This window comes from Chelonoidis abingdonii, chromosome 3, assembly GCF_003597395.2.
Source record: "Chelonoidis abingdonii isolate Lonesome George chromosome 3, CheloAbing_2.0, whole genome shotgun sequence".
NCBI classification, from domain to species: Eukaryota; Metazoa; Chordata; order Testudines; family Testudinidae; genus Chelonoidis; species Chelonoidis abingdonii.
In genome coordinates this window covers 34,716,739-34,734,312 of record NC_133771.1, presented here as the reverse complement: position 1 = coordinate 34,734,312, position 17,574 = coordinate 34,716,739, and the positions used below count along the sequence as shown (strand labels likewise).

At 45.6% G+C, this 17,574-nt stretch overlaps 1 protein-coding gene across 2 annotated transcripts in view; it reads left to right on the top strand.

Moving 5' to 3' along the window:
• RNF144A (ring finger protein 144A) overlaps positions 1-17,574 on the top strand; it is a 122,679-nt gene that overhangs the window by 62,897 nt on the left and 42,208 nt on the right. For both annotated transcript variants that reach the window (XM_032767868.2, XM_032767869.2), the window contains exon 2: positions 12,224-12,369. In XM_032767868.2, the coding sequence (XP_032623759.1) occupies positions 12,224-12,369 (146 nt within the window). The remainder of the gene's footprint in view (positions 1-12,223; positions 12,370-17,574) is intronic.

The window sequence follows — 17,574 nt, the reverse complement described above, 5'->3', positions numbered from 1 at the left end:
TTGGGGCGCGGGGGAGGAGAAAAGACCTCCAAGTAAACTAGCAATTCAGCCTTGCCCGGACCCTCTCGGTGGCCATAGCCCTGGACTGTGCTGAAGCACAGCGCTCTCCGGTGATTTCATCGGGGGCCTCAGCCAAAGTTCTATACGGTATCGAACCCCAAAAGGGCCCAACGGACAACGCCCCATAAAGTGCAGAAGCTTCGGACCCCGAGCCGGCACGTGAGGAACTGGCTCGTGCGGCAAGTAGGACTGATTTAGAGGTTTTAATCTGATACCTTTAGGACCTGGGACGCCCAGGTCCCCTGTAGGTATGGGCGTAGAGCGTTCACAAGGACAGCACGTGCATGCCTTCAATGCATTCTAGTGAACTGGAAGGTTGGTTCGGATCGATGATTCAGAGTAAACTGAAAAAGTTCTGTACGTAGACTGGCAACTGTAATATAACACAACTATCCTTCAATTATCCTGTTTTGTCACGAACAGGGACTTCTGAAGCGTTAGATATGGAGCAGCATTTTGTAAAAAAAAAAAAAAAAATCCCCCACCCACATGCGCCCGTCTTTCTCCCCGTCTGGCGGACCGTGCAAGGAATTCAAAGCCAGGTAGATAGTAAGGACAGAGGAGGGACCTGTCTAGAAGGGGAGACCTATTGTCTCTAGTGCACTCTCCTCCGTTGTAGCTAGAAAAGCAAGATCAATGCGGAATGGTTACGGGGGCCAGTGTAGAGTGACTGTTACCGCGAAGACCCCAGAGCTACCCTGTAAGCAAAACGGCCGTGACAGGACTACTCTACACACAAGCCCCGGTACATCTAGTGTAGATCTTAGAGATCTACCCATGGTCGGGGCGATTGGCTGGGCTCGTTCCGGTAGGAAGCTACATGGGTTATGAGGTGTGTGTACCATATTTCCCTCCCCTTTCCTTTCATGTGGCGACAGTCTATCATCTCACTGAGATGCAATTAGAAAGCGGGCTCCGTCTCCAGAGGACTAACCGGCGTCTTTGCGAAGGAGGTGTTGGAGGTTTGTGGCAATCCCGTTAGCCTCCTGTGTGAGTACCCTGTAGGGAAAATCCTTAGTTTTAGAGCCCGCTTAGCACGACGGCACCCTCCCTGTGTGTAAGTGGAAAACGTGTGGGTGACAGTCTAAACATTCCATCTCACCACCTATAGGTACCCCAGCATTTACATGTACGTACATATGAGTTCATACCGACCTCAGTATTTATAGATTGGACTTTACACGGCGTGAATCCAATCTAAACAATGCCACTAGAAGGTACTTCATCTAATAAATCATTCACTAAGAGGAGTGTATTATCACCAAAAAAACCCTGAAGTCAGCTTGGAGCAAATCTTGTCGTATTAGAGCGAAGGGAACGGGTTTAATTTGAAATTCAGCTTGGCCCAGGGATAAAAAGAAAGTTGCTCTGCGTTCAAGGTCAAGAATCAACGCAGACTATGCTAAGTACAAAGAAAAACTGCTTTCGGCCCCAGCTGGCTGTGGAAAAAGGAAAATTGACAGAGGTGAACCAAAGGCAATATAAATTCCAACAGTGTGCCTTTGTGATCCCGGAGCCGGTGTGGCTTGGTGACACCAAAGAAGCCACAGGCAGCCGATCTGGACTGGAATCTCTGAAAGAGATGCCGCAGGAAATTCCAGGGTGTAGAAGAACAGCCTTCCCAAGAGCGGAAGCATATTGGAAATTCTGGGTTTTCACAGAGAAGGAGCAGTTCCCCATTACCACTCTCTCTGTTAAACTTTTTAGCCGTAGGCTTATTTGAAAAATGGAGGAGCAGGAGGAACACTAGTGAACTTCTTGGACAGTGCCCTGGCATTAAGCCCAGGACCCACACTCGGTGGGATTGTGCAGGAGGTCAGACTAGATGATCATAATGGTCCCTTCTGACCTTTAAAGTCTATGAGCTGGGGATGATGCAGGGATTTTTATCAGGGAGCTATCTCAGGCCTCTGCATTCTTCTCCCTCCCTTTCTGCCCATCTCATATTATTCCCTTTCCCATCCCGCCTCCCAGCCTCTTGGTTGCTGCAGGTTCAAGGGAAGGTTTCTGCTATTCTACCTCTTCTCAACTTTTACTTAATTACTCACACACACACCTACCCACCCTCCACTGAATGCTCCAGTGCCCAGCTGCTGCTATCAGATTTTTTTCTTTACATTCACTGCTGCCTACAGCGTTCTTAACAGCTGTGCAGCAAGCCAGAATCTTATTTATTTCATATTGCTGTTGCTTGGCAGAGCTATAAGAAGCAGCACAGGCCTGCAGCTGTATGTAGACTCAGGAAGATGCATAAAGGCCAGAAAAAGTATGTTTTCTCCATAATGACTTTATTTAGTTGCATAAGTGGGTGGTGTAGAATAAATCACAGGATCTTTCACTCACCAGGGCTTGCTTCCTTTACACTGGGGTAGTAGGCCACATGCATCAAGCTTTTGGGATAGTCTTTCTAAAGACTTCTTTGGCACATTTATTTGTACACATGTTAATCAAAATTGGAGGGCAGTATTGCAGAAATCTTGAGTCTGTATTTATTTTATTTTTTATATTTGTCTATATAATGTCTTCTCTATTTTGATCTGATGTGTTTGAGGGAGGGGACTTTTATAGTTTCATAGTTAGTAGGTGCTTTCCATTATAATCCCAGTTTTTAAATCTTTTCCCTGGCTGTGCCGTAACTAAACCAGTGTGCCTAAAATTTTACATCTCAGTTTGTGCTAGGATAATATTAACCTCAAATGTCTCCAGAAAAAAAGTTAGACAAATGGCATGTGAGAATCAAGCATTCAGAAAAGTAGATTTTCATGTCTTGAATGTTTTCCTGACTCTTTGTCCTGTCGTATCTCCAATGTAGTTTATACTAGAAGCTGTTAGGCTCAAAGGATTAGTCTGGCTGCACTACAGGTGAGAGTGAGTCTCTCATCCAGGTAGACAACATGTGCTAGCAAGGCTTCCACTGGTACACTAAAAATAGCTACGTAGCCGTTCTGGCACTGGCAGAGATGGGTTAGTCACCAAACCTTCAACTCACTCTGTCCCTTGGCTCCAAGCTCAGATAGCAATCCCAGGCCTCTTCTGAGTTAATTATAGAATTGGCAGAACGAACAAGAAATTGGAATTGCTCATTTATGAGCATGCATTTTATATAGGTGGTATTACTGAAACCTGGTTATATGAGTCGCACGGTTGTTAGAATGTTAAAATCAGTGGTTAAAACCTATTTACGAAGGATCGAATGGGCAAAACGGGAGGGGGAGTGACGCTCTGTCAGAAATGGCATTACCTCTTTCTGAGTCTCTCGTAACTTGGAAAAAAATGATCTTGAATGCTTATGGATCAGTATTTGACCGCTGCTGGAATACTCTGTCCAGTTCTGATATCCACAGTTCAAGAAGGATGTTGATAAATTGGAGAGGGTTCAGCGAAGTGCAACGGGAATGATTGAAGTATTAGAAAACATGCCTTATGATGGTAGATTGAGCTCCTGGAGTCTATTTAGTTTAACAAAGAGAAGAGTAAAGGATCACTTGATTACAGTCTATAAGTATCTACATGGGGAACAAATATTTAATAATGGACTCTTCAGTATAGCAATGATATGACATGATCCAATGGCTGGAAGTTGAACCTAGACAAATTTGGACTGGAATTAAAGTGTAAGTTATTAATGGTGAGAGTAATTAACCATTGGATCAATTTACCAAGGATTATGGGAGATTCTCCATCACTGACAATTTTTAAATCAAGGTGGGATGTTTTTCTAAAACATCAGCTCTAGGAACTATTTGGGGGAAGTTCTATGGCCTGGGTTATACAGGAGGTCAGAATAGATGATAACAGTGGTCCCTTCTGGCCTGGAATCTATATGGGTAATGGTGAGAGAACCAGGCTTTCACTTTTTGGAAGCAGTTTATGTGCACGTTAGGTGCTCAAAATAAGAAGAATGCCTGGCCACCTTGGGCAAGTTTGACACAGGCTACGTCTACGCAGGGATAAACAAACCCATGCTGGCATGGAGCAGCTAACTGGCTTGCGGGCCTCAGTCTCCAGGCTGAAAAAAATCACTGTGTAGATGCTCGTGCTGGAGCCCGAGCTCTAGGACCCTGCAAGGGTGGAGCATCCCAGAATTTAGGCTCCAGCTGCAGCCCAAGTGTCTACGTTGTGATTTTTTTCAGGCTCACGGCCTGAACCCAGGTCAGCTGACCCGGGCCAGCGGTGGCTGTGCTGAGGGTCTTTCATTCCTGTGTAGATATACCCACAGAAATTCCTTGACCAAAGGTTCCCTGTTCTTTGTAAACAACTCTCATCTCACACCTGACAAACTTACAACTCCAAACATGTCTTGCAGGGTGTTTATTCATCAAGGTAACCTAAGATGTCTGCAGAAAGCTTATAACTTATCAAGACTCATAATCATTGCGCAATATATGGGAAATACGTAGGGCATAACGTAACTATATTGAAAGTATGCTTTATGGTCTTGATGTAAAAGTTAGTCACCAGGGGACAATATGTTACGGTGATGGCCCATTCATGCAGGAGGCAATTGTCACCCCCTACCTCTTTAGGTGGTGATGTAATTCTACCCTTGCTCCATCTCAAGACTATGAATGGAAAACCATCAGAGAGAAATGTAAAACATTTCAAACCACTTGGAGGTGAAAAGGAAACATTGCTTTAGACAGAGTTTCACCCTGTCTATGGATAAAGACAAAGGGCTTTTTCAGTATAACAGGAGGGGGAAAGACTGTCTAAATCCTTTCACATCTTGGGGAGCAGGGATGTTCTCATGGAAAAATTGGATTCTGATTCCTGTGGAGCCAGTCAGCTGAGCAACAGACTGAATTTTGGGGGGCGGGGGTGAAGAGAGAACCTATTTTATTGGACAGGAAAAGTAACTGTTAATAAGTGTAGAACCAAGTTAATGTTTTATGGTTTGTTTTGTATTTTAATCATTTGTTTTCATCACTCTGTTTTGTTTCTATTTAGCTCTCTATTCTTTCTTAAATAAACCTATATTTGTTTTATTATAACAGTTCACAAGTCCTGTATGTGATATGGGGGGGAGGGGTTTAAGATAAAACTAGTAAACTGGGGTATATTGCTCCTTTGCGAGCAGAGGATCTGGTGTTTCCGTGATTAGCCAATGTTAGGCACTGGATATCATAGGGGAATGATTCAAAAGGAGTCGAGGACTAGGGTGCACCTATTGTTAATCTGCAAGGCAAAGATAGAGCTGGCATAGCCCAGAGGAGAGTGCTTGAGTGGCTGAAGTCTGGTGGGGTTAGGGAGCTGACACCCAGTTACCATAGGCAAGATAGTCCCTCACGCTGGTGACAGGGAGTAACAAGGTGACTCCCGGTTCTGGGTGCCCCGAGAACCATCCCATCAAGTCTTTTACAAAGGTACTTAGATGCTGCTAATGCAGATAGTTGTCAGGTTTGGAAACCCCACTAACCTGAACAGGGTAAATACCTAAGTCCCATTGAAATCAAATCTGGCCATCTTCCTCATACCCCAGTGATAGAATGAGGATAATAGTACTTCCTGCCGTGCAGGGGTTTTGGGGTGATAAAGATTCTGAGAAGGCCAGATACTACTGTGATGGGGGTGAGGAAGGCATGTAAGTTTCTAGGATAGCTACCATTCCTGAGTCACATGTCTGCTTTTATAGGCCTACAATCCACAGCAGATGGATGCAAAGATGGTATAATTCTTTATTTTATTTAGAGTTTTTAAATAACCCAGTCAGAAGTCTCCTGGCACATGTATAGGCTGGCTGGTTACCTGGTCCTTAGACAAAAGGCCATCAAGCTGCTCAGCTGTGAGAGAGCTCCTGTAGTGTAGAAGACCCTGGGTCAAGATAAAGGAGCTGAAAAAAGGCCAGGCAGCAGAACCCAATTTATCTATTTGATTTGTGTTGGACTGTTTTGAGATATAAACCCACCCCTATAAAAAGAGCCTGAAATTCTGCTGTGGGAGCTTTATTTGTAGCACTGGGTGGTGAGTTGGCCCACCAATATTAAATACACCTGTAGTTCAATATAATCCATTGTACTACCTTGCAATCATATTTTTTTCCAGTTAGGCATCTGGAACGTTAGTACGGCATTGACAGCAATTGTATGTAGATACCACAGTGACGATGTACCTTAGAAATTCTTATTGCGTTAATTATTTGAGATTTATGCAGGTGGGCATCCACTTCATTCCTCCCTCATTCCATGCACAATCCCCTCTGCCTTTTAAAGATCTTGAAACATTGTGGCTTATTTTATCAATAAATTAATAATGCCATTTATCTTCACATAACAAGTAGAAAGGATTGCCCAAAGGCAAGGCGTGCTACAGAAAGCCATTTTATCTTCATTATGTTGCTTTGGATCATTGGGTGTTTCATAGAAATAATGTAAGCAAATATTAGGTTCAATGAGAGGGTGTTTTTCTCCCTTCTGAATGTAAACACGTAGGTGTTTAAATAGTCACGCTACATTAACATAACTCTAAAGAGTCAGTGAGTCACTCTTGAGACTGATTTCATTTCCAGGTAGCGATGTGCAGAGCATGGTTGGTAATTTACAGAATCAGATAGCTGTGAGGCAGCTTCTGGATCACTCAGTAAAGTGAATACATCGCTGCTCATGACGATCTCTTTTCCCAGCATTCAATACAAAGCTATTCCAGAAGAGGAAATGTCATGCTGGCATGTCTTACAAATTCACTGCCCAATGATGTGGACCAAATTTTGCTCAGATGTGTGCATGAAACTGCCAGCAACTGCAGTAGAAATCTGGAGGTGAATTTTAAGATCAAGTTGTACTCTTGTGTTCAACCCTCCTTATGAGGGTTCAATTATGCAGACTACTAATAATACCTGAGGAGCTCTCATGCACCACATACTGAATTGACAATTCTCAGTACATGTATAATGGTCTAAATTCACAATGTGATAAAATCTGTTCGGTGAGTGGAGCACACTACACTGGGTAAAAGGCTTTACTCCTCTGTATTTGAAATATATTTACGGGGTCATTTTCTAGGTATCCCAGCTCAACTAGCAGGTATTTAGGCACCCAGCAACAGATGACCAACTGCTTAGACTTTTCTTGTTCTTACTGTAAGCAACATTCTGTGTCACTAAAAGACATAAGAACACACTCTGAAATCTTAGAGCCTGTAGCTAGGATCCCCTGGAAGAATTACTCTGATGAATGGATTTTGACAGAACATGCTTTTGTCTCTGCTTCTGTTGTTTTTGGTAAGGGTAATTGTCTTATTACATGTAGGGATATTTTGATGTGTTGATTTGTTGTTTATATTGTGCTATTTTCCCATATGTGCCAAGCAAGCTCAAAGAAGGCCACAGCTTGTACCCTGAAGAGCTTAATACCCTGTACTTCCCAACAGAGAAAAAAGACAATGCTGGATTTGGAAAACATTTTTCCACTAACAAGTAGACAGGTTTCTTTGTTCTTGGTTTTACACCACAGATAAATGTGGGTATTTTCTTACCAGTGGGTGCCAGACTTCCTTACTAAGAATATGATAGTAAGAACTTGGCTGAGATTCAAGTTGCAATGAGTAATCCTTTTGGAAGCCTTGGATTAAGATTGCAGAAGACCAAGAGAAAGATGTAAAGACACATACTCTCATATATGTCTGTCTGTAAAATGATGAGAAGTCAAGCATGAAATGCTGTAATATATTGAGAAACTGAAATTAAAACTTGGTTAAAAAATGCCATTAAGTAGTAGTGATTCTTGAAATGACTATGGGAACAACTAACTGGTTTTACATCATTGCATTATAAATGCACTTGATGTTTATCATCAATTGTTGTGTGTCCTGTTGTCTCAGTTTGACGGCTGGTATGTCAAAGGTGCTCTAAGCAAGCCTATAGCGGCTCCCTCTGCCTGCCATCTGAACCTTGTCAAATTCTGCTTACTTGTATCTTTAGAGTCCCACTAAGTTCAAGAGGCCATCAGTTAAATAGCAATTGTATTAGGTAACCGATTTCTGCTGCACCCCTAGGGTGCTTGCTTGAAACAGGTGTCATAGTGTCACAGAGGAATAGCTGAGGGAGAAAAGATGTCCTCAGATGAGATGGCAATACAAAGGAAGGCTATTCAACCCAGTTATAGCTGCAGGAGAGAAGCTGTCACAGTAAGACTGTGGTAGGACACTGTGGACAGACAAGTGTGGGGAGTGGAATTGTCCCCAGGCCTGTGCACCCTAGTGACTAAACTCAGATTTGCATGGGTTGGTGTATTTAGTTGTGGTTTTAGATTGAATTGCATAAACACCCACCCCTTCAGCGTGGGCTGGAAATGTCACAACAACCTGTGGCCTTTTGGTCTTCCTGAGCCATGCAAGTCCATCCCTAACTCCTGTATGTGTCTTTCCCCACTGCCTGCTGTCTCATACTTCCTGCTGTCTGTTACCATAAACAACACATGCCAATGAACAAGAGCCTAAATTTGCCTAGTGAAGTGCATTCTTATGTGGTGCCAGTACAAACACAGAAATACGTGTGTGGTCATTCAAGCTTAATGCTTCATGGAACGGTATGTAAATGTAAACAATGCCAGGTAAAATTAGGGCTTGGTGTGGAGAAATTACTTTTGCTGATGTTTGTTTCTCTAATGCATATAGTGGGGATAAACAATAAGGAAACTGGCTAAAATTCTTCAAAACTTTGGTTTTAGGTACCTGGAGATATCCGAACTCAGAGTGTGTCAAGTCAGATTGCACAGCACACCAAATGCATTGTGACTTTGAGCCATTATGCCATGCAGTCCTCCAGTACTTTTATATTTTCTTTGAAACAGCATGTCAGTGCTCACAGGTAGCAATCCAGAATGTTTTTTCTCCCCCATGGCTACATCAGTTTTCACTAAAAATAAATACGATGGGATACTGCTTTTTGTACCCTCCTCTCCACTTTAAAAGGGCATTTTCTAGTGGGTTGGAGACTGTAAGGTTATGTCTGTGTGGCTACTGGGAGCAAGCCTACCAGCCTGGGTAGACAGACTCGATCTAGCTCCACTTGAGCTAGCACACTAAAAATAGCGGCGTGGATGTTGCAACTCAAGTGACAGCTCAGGCTGACCAGGGTCTTGCTTGGGTGACTAGCCGCAACTTCCACACTGCTATTTTTAGTGTGGTAGCTACTAGCTGGGCTGGGAGACTTGCTCCCAACTGCAGTGTAAACAGAGCCTAAGCGTCCCTAACAGATAGATGGCTAACATCAAAAGTTCTGCTCTCTTCAGTGAGTTTGTAAACTTTCGGGGAATCGTATCTGCAGTGTAGCAAACGTCAACAGATTTGGGCTTTAACTGTTAACATTTCTTTGAACACTGTATGTAGGTTGTTTTGGAGCAAAATGACACCTCCTGCTTGAGTTTCTATCTAAGCCTTTACACCAAGTTTTGCAGAGTGCTAACATCCGAGTTTCAGCTTCTGATACTTATTGCAGCTCTGGAGGTGTTGGGAAATCCACAGATACAGAGTAAGAGAGATCCATGTGCTTCCTGCCTGTTTAAAGCCGATGTAGAAGAGTTATGGCCATTTTTGGAGCAGTCAGTGCTTCCCGGAGGGAAGACAAAGTACTGGCATATCTTGCAAAATGTAATGTAGATGCTTACTCACTCAAGAAACCATTTTCTAATGTAGATAATCTCTCCAGTTCTGTTAGCCTTTTATGGAGCTCTCATTTTTTGGAAGGTTAACTAACTTCCTTGGTATGGTGAAGCACTCCCAGCAGTATCAGGAGTTCTCAGGTCTTTGAGCTGAGATACTTTTGTTGAGTGCATACTCTGAGCAGGTATGTTTTCTTTCTAGGTAAGAGTAGTATCAGAGGGGTAGCCGTGTTAGTGTGGATCTGTAAAAGCAGCAGAGAATCCTGTGGCACCTTATAGACTAACAGACGTTTTGGAGCATGAGCTTTCGTGGATGAATACATGCGTCTGACGAAGTGGGTATTCACCCACGAAAGCTCATGCTCCAAAACGTCTGTTAGTCTATAAGGTGCCACAGGATTCTCTGCTGCTTTTAGGTAAGAATAGGCAACTGTTTGTCTGACCTAAGCTCTGTCATGTGGGGTTCCACAGGGTCCTATTTTGTCCAACCTGCATGCAGGGGGAATTAGTGAGGCAGTGTGGGTCTCAGTGTGGTCAGTACCCTGATGACACCTAGCTTTACATTCCAGTCTCATCTAAGTGAGTGCGAAGTGACCGTACCCAGTATCTAATGGAGACTGGAGCATGGATGAGGACTAGCCCATTCTGATTCTCTCTCTAAAATCACTCTAAAATTAAACCAATGAAGTAGTCAGCCTGCCGCTGATACTAGAAACAAAAATATCAACAAACATTGGTTCTTGCAATGCAGTGCCTCTTTAGGAGTGGGCGTAGTGAATACTGAGCAATTCATGAAGGTGATTCCTATCAGGGTAGAGGTTCTCTGCCTGTCTGTTCTTCAGGCATCCCTGTGCCTCAGCCTCTGCTACAGAGCCTCTACTGTAACGATGACCAGATGCTCTTAATGGAAACAACACCCAACTTCAAATGGTTTCTCTGTCTTTCTCTTTGGCTACATCATGATTTGCATCATATTCATCTCTAATAATGCAGCGCAGAGGCAGCGCACATATCCCAAGAGGGGAGAACTTGGCTTTTCTTTTTAAATAAGCAAGCCTTTCAGAGGGGGGTTTATGTCAGCCAGGAGAACAGGTGAACGCAACTTGGTGCCTTTTTGAAGCATGAATTAAAGAGGAAAAATGAGGGTGTCCGGGGCTTTACTATTGTGAAAAATAATGCTCATGTGCATTTGATAGCCCTCACTTTGTTAATTTTTCAACCATTTAAGTGTCGCTTTATGGATCAGGGCCTGCAACTGAACAGCATAAGCAGCACGTCACAGCTGTACACAAGAGCCTTGTGGAATTTGCAGTTAATTACAACTTTGACTTAACAATGGCTGTACTGAAATATTGTTTGTTTGCCTCTGATCATTTCTGCCATGAGCAAAGCCTTTTCCAAAGTAAGTATATTAACACTTCATGGAATTTTCAGTGCTGGAGAGTGACAGTTCTTTAGCCAGAAAATAGATAAAGCCATGAAAGCCTATCCTGTGCTATCTCACCACTGTGCCTGAACACCGGCCTGGAAGATCTCCTCCAGGGATGAAGAGGGTTATTTAGTCCTTGGTCTTTCGAGGTAGTTGATAGAGGTGCTAGTGAGAAGCAATTATTTGTGGGTTTTTTGAGTTGACTGCCCACTGAGAATTGGATAGAGCCCACACATTCGTTTCATACATGCCACCAGAGCTAACTGTTCCAGATTTTTTGGTCACTGCCCAAATGGATCAGAAATAAATGAATGACCTACAAGTGAACTTTTATGACCGAGTTATAAACTCATGCATTCAATTTGAAATTCTGCCAGTGTTGCACTGTGGTGCTATGCTTGTTCGTTCATGGAAGGCCAGAGCTGAATCCCCTTGAAGCTCGTGAAAAGATTCCCAGGGCCAGATTTAAAATTTTAAGTATGTAGGCGCCTAAAGATACAGTTAGACACCTAGTGAGATTGCGTAAAACAAGTTAGGCACCTAACTCCCACTGACCTCAGTGGAGCATAGGCACCTGCCTTTCTTAGGTTCTCTTGTAAATCCCATTAGGCACTTAAATGCCTTTTGTAAATCTGGCCCCCAGTGACTTCAGTGAGCTTTATATCAGGCCCTTATGTGGGATGGAGGATAAAATGAGGGTGAAAGGAAGCTGATATACTATGTGGAAGAAAGATGAGGGCAGTATTGTGGGCCAAAAGGGGGCGGGGGGGATGCTGGAGTTTAGTGTGTAACTTCCAGCAAAGAGAAATCTGAAACTAATGGGGTGTTTCCTTGCCTACTATCCCCGTGATCACTTTGCTTGTATGCTACATCCCTTTTCCGCACTTCTCACCTATCCTTTATCTATCTAGATCATATGTTCTCTCAGGTGTGGGGCTGTATCTTTGAGATGCACGTAATACAATACATTGTACACTACCGCAGTACACATTATAATAATAATTTACTGTGTTTAACTTCCTAACAGTTAGTAGACAGCAGTGCATATGGAAAATAAGGCCTTGCACTGCCCATGAATGTAGTACGGTTGTGATGGAAGTGTTTTATTTTTTCACGTTTGTTGTTGTTTGTTTTTCAGACTGCTCTGCAATGACTACAGCAAGATACAGGGCTACCTGGGACTTGGTACTTGATCCTTTGGTGTCCTGTAAACTCTGTCTTGGGGAATATCCCGTGGAACAGATGACAACAATAGCACAGTGTCAATGCATCTTCTGTACTCTGGTTGGTTTGCTTTTTTATTGTGTGTATAAAAAATGTAGCCTTATAATATCTCAGGGTCAGGATGAGGCATTGTTTTTTATGTTGACTTTAGTAGAGTACAATTCACTCAAAAATGTTGGAGCTGCAAACGGTCCCCAAAGCATTGGAAGTACAACAATGCCATGGTACCCCTGCACTCTGGGTAGGCATGCAGGGGTCCTGTGCAACTTCCAGTCTGAATATCTCCCACAGCCAGGCTCATGTATCCCAATGTGGAGGGTGAATGTGGCTTACAGGGTGGCCAGTGACAGGAGAGGAATTATCTGGTACATCTGCAGTCACACACAGGTCCAGTGGTCACGAATCCTTGTGTAATAGGTGTATCAGGATTATACACCCTATTAAAGCCAAGGAGCTGGAATTCTGTCTGTGCAAAGGCTACAGAGCTGCCTCATGCCCTTTTTCTGATTTTTCTCATCCTGTTTTTTCAGGCTGTGTGACTTTCACTTTTTACATATAAAAGAAGATGAAAAATCAAGGAGTTACAGGTTATCTGTCAAACATTTTTGTTTTGTTTTTCTTAATTTGTGTGAGCAGCAGTTAGAGCCTTTGAACTGAGAATCAAAATCTGTGCTGCACTTTTTAACCTAGAGCTGGCAACTAATTTTATGCCCCACCTAAAAAGGGTGGGGAAGCAATTGGGATAATCAAGCAGTATTTTGCTGTAGATGTTTACCACCTTGACCACTTTACTCAGCCATTATAAACTATCCTCTTTCCTTTTGTCTGTTTGGATCAGAGGCTAGGCCCTCTTCTGTGTTTGGAAAGTACATGGCACAGTATGGGTGCTTATGTCAACAAATAATGAATAATCCAAGTTTTGTAACAGCTCTGTATCAGCACTGGCTTATTGCGTGAATACATGCCTTGGGTGAGAGAGGGGAAAGAGCATAGTGACAGTTAAATACAGGATATTGTATGTTTGCAGTTTTCATGAGCATTTAAATACGATACTTAGCAAGCGCCATCATCCAAACTCTATACAGAAATCAACTGATTAATGCTCTCAGAGCTGCTGTGAAGCAGGTTAGTTGATATCCTCATTTTATAAATGGAGAAACTGAAGCAGAAGGGCTAAGGGAGCAGAGGGGGAAAGGGAAAACTTGGAGGTGTCTCTGTTTAGCAGCAGTGTTTCAAACAAGGATATCAGAGCACTCTATAAACAGCTGCACTGACTTTTTTTTTTTACATTGAACATTCTAAAAATAACATATAATCAAAACATCCTGTTCATTAAAGTCACTTACTATTTATTATTACAGTCTTCCTGCACCAGTGTTGGCTCAAGGAATGGAAACTAGTCTCTTCCATTCCTCTTATTTGCTGAGGCTACTGCATACTCAATTTTGTTAAGATCAGCTGTTTTTGCTGTCCTTATTAAGGGTTCTTAAAGTTTCCCTTGGGTGCCCTCGTTTCTTCACACTAGTTGGTTTCCTTTTGATGACTTCATGTGGAGTACATGCCCCAAACATGTCCAGCGCTTCCTTGTGATTCTGTTGTAGACGAGCCGCTGGTCGGTGATTCTTGGATCTCTTAGGGCTAGTCTACACTAGGGGGCGGGATCGATCTAAGATATGCAACTTCAGCTACGTGAATAACATAGCTGAAGTCGAAGTATCTTAGATCGAGTTACCTACCGTCCTCACGGCGCAGGATCGACATCCATGGCTCTCCCTGTTGACTCTGCTGCCACCGTTGGCATTGGTGAAGTTCCAGATTCGACAGGAGTGTGTTCGGGGAGCGATATATCGCGTCTAGATGAGACGTGATATATTGATCCCGAGAAATCGATTGCTACCCGCCGGTAGTGAGGACGTACCCTCAGTTGGTGATGAGCTCTTTCCAGCCAATGCTTGGAATCTTTAATAGGCACTTATTTTCAAAGGCTTCTAGTGCTTGTTCACATCCATTCCACATTAGGTGTGCATGCACGAGCGTCGGAAACTTTTTCCCTTAGCGATACCTGTTGGGCCAGCGGGGCTCCCGCCTGAGCGGCACCACTGCTCAATGCATATATACCCCTGCTGGCCCAACCTCCTCCAGTTCCTCCTTACCGTCTGTGGTGGCATTGGAACAAACTCTTGCTCTCCTATGAGAAGCAATCCCTTAGCTTTAGAGTATTTAGCTGCTATCAGTTCATTAGCATTCTGTTGTGGACACTTGATAAATTAGGTGCTTGGAAGCTTCCAGCACCTGCCCCAGGCCAAGGGGCATGCCGCAGGCCCACGAGTTTAAGGCTTGCACCACGTGCCTGCCACAAGCCTATGCCAGTTAGTGACCCCTATGACTCCTGTCTACGTTGCCTGGGGGAAGCACACCAAACAGAGAGGTGTAAGATTTGCAAGGCTTTTAAGCCTAAAACAAAGAAAGACTTTAGCTTCAAACAGTTGTTGAGAGAGGCAGCACTGCAGCCATTGGACCTGGAGCACCCGACGCCGGCTCCAGCCTCCTCAGTGCAGAGTGCCCCGGAGTCGTCAAAAGACCCAGTGCCAGGCAAGCATCACAAGCTGTTGGCCCCAGAGAAAAGTAGGCCCCAGCACCGCTCATCCTCCCCAGTGTGGCCCAAGGCCAAGCTAAAAGAAGGGCATGGACTTTCCCCACAAAGGAGACTGGCGCCATCTAAGGGCCCGGTCACCGGAGAGAGCGGGATGGACATTATACCAGCACACGCCACAAGTCCCTCTGAGTCTGGTCATAAGTGAACTCAGTGAGGATGACAGGCTTGAGGGAGTAATGGATCAGCCCTCCACACCTGACACCTTTGAGGCGGCAAAGGACCTCATCAGGTTGACAGCGGTGAGCCCCCACCGATCAGGGAGAAGCCTACAGCACTCGGACCCATGGTGCTGTCGAGGGGAAAGCCGGCAATGGTGCGCCTTTCAAGGTCACCATCCCAGCATTGTTCCTGGCGTTGGTCCCAGTTGAGCGTCAAGTCTGTGGACTCTGTTACCCCTGACACAGAGGGAAGCCTCGATATTGGAGACGAATCAGCGTACGGGGTTAGTGCAAGGGACCCAATGCTCTCCAGCACCCTCCAGGGACCGGCACCAGGAGAAGGCAAGCCGGCCATCACCGAAGGCTTCTGAAAGTTGCCAGTCCCGCTCCAGATCTCGGGAGCACTGATACCAGTCCCGGTCCCATGAACAGCGGTACCAGTCTCGTTCCCAATCGGCAAGAAGCTGCTCGTCGACATCCCGCCAGCACAGATCGCTGTGGCCTTTGTGCTCGGCATCACCAGAATCCGGCGCTAACCTGGTACAGTTATCCGCACCAGACAGCAGAGAACACAAAGGTGGACGGCAACCCCAGTGGGGACCACTGGGACACTGGCCCTTCTGGATCCCCTGGGCCCACCAGCAGCAGCAAAGGGCTCCCTCCAGGGCCAGTCACTCAGTGCACCGCACAAGTCGGACCACTCAGTCCCCACACTGACGCGTCTCTGTGCGGGAAGCCATGGCGTCCAGACCGCCTGCACCGTTGCCGAGTGAGAGACCAGAGAAACCGGCACTGAGTCTGGTGCCGCCCCAGGGTCAGCTGTCTGGGCCTGAGCTGGAAGCCCCTCTTTCAGGGGAGAGGGACCAACAGGAGGAAGCGTAGCAGCTGCTGACCTCCTTGTCATCCCAGGATGAAGCAGTGGCAGGTACAGTGGTATCAGGACCTCTGCCAATAGACAACAGAGCCCATCAAGAGCTGCTGCGTAAGGTTGTTCTTAACTTGGGGTTACAGGCCGAGGAGACGGTGGAGCAGGAGGACCCCATGAGCTCAGAGGGTCCATCCAGAATAGCACTTCTGCTTATTAAGACTGTGACGGAGCAGGGAGCAGGGCGGATTTGACCTGGGAATGTTGCCAGGGAGTTACATTGGGGATGAGAAGGAAGCTACCTGAGCCAGGAGGGAGGTGGGGAGAAGTGACACCTTCTGTCCTGGAGATTGAACAAAGGAGAAGAGGAGCAGAGGGGAGGGGGTGAGAAAGCTGCTGGAGGAATTTTTGGGGTCAGTTTGGGCTGGGTGGTGCAACGCAGGGAACTCCAAGCTGGGGTCTAAGCTCCATGAACCCCCCGAAGGACTTGATTGAGGGGTTCTGGTTGTACCTACATGCTCTGCTTGGGACTGTGTTCCTGTCGTCTAATAAACCTTCTGTTTTTACTGGTTGGCTGAGAGTCACAGTGAATCTCAGGAAGAGGGTTGCAGGGCCCTGTCTCCCCCATAGACAAAGACCATACAGTCGAACTATAAGACTGTATCGTGGACCCCGACCTCAAGCGTCCCAACAGCCAAAGGTGTGGAACGCACGTACTTCGCCCCGTCAAAGGGGTACGACTTCTTGTTTTGCCACCCAAGCCCACGTTCCCTGGTGCTCGGCAGTAAACGAGAGAGAGTGCCATGGGCAGCAGGCCCTGGCCCCTAAGGCCAAAGAAGCAAAGCGCCTGGACCTGTTTGACAGGAAGGTGTATTCCTTAGGGAGCCTCCAGTTGAGGATTGCTAACCGACAGGCCATCCTCAATAGGCATAACTTCAGCTCCTGGGCGGCAGTGGGGAAGTTTAAGGATAGCTTCCCGCAGAGTTCCCAACAGGAGTTTACGGTGCTGGTGGACAAAGGCAAGGCCATAGCGAAGACCTCTCTCCAGGTGTCCTTGGATTCGGTGGACGCGGCGGCCAGGACTATCACATCTAGCATGGTCGTGTGACGTTTGGCCTGGCTCCAGGGGTTCTGCCACCTGCGGTCCAGAACTCGCTCCAGTACCTCCCATTTGAAGGGTCCAGGCTTTTTTCGGACCAGATGGACGCAAAGCTGCATAGCCTCAAGGACTCGAGAGCCACACTCAGATCGCTGGGTATGCACACCCTGGCGACCCAAAGAAAGCCCTTCAGTCCGCAGCCGCTTCCTCAGCGTCGCTAACAACCTCTTCCTAGGCAGGAGCCCTACACAGGTGAAATGGGGATAACAGGAGGCAGTGCAATAATAATAGCTCCAATAGGCCAGGCCGGAGCCAAGGCCAACATAAGTCTTAGCCTGACCCTAAACCAGGTTTTGAAGGTGCGCTTGAGAACAGCGTGCCGGACCAATCACCAGATCCATCCCCTTGTTTCCTGGATCACCTGTCCTGCTTCTCTCATGCGTGGCCCAGTATTACGTCGGACCACTGGATGTTACGCATGGTGCGA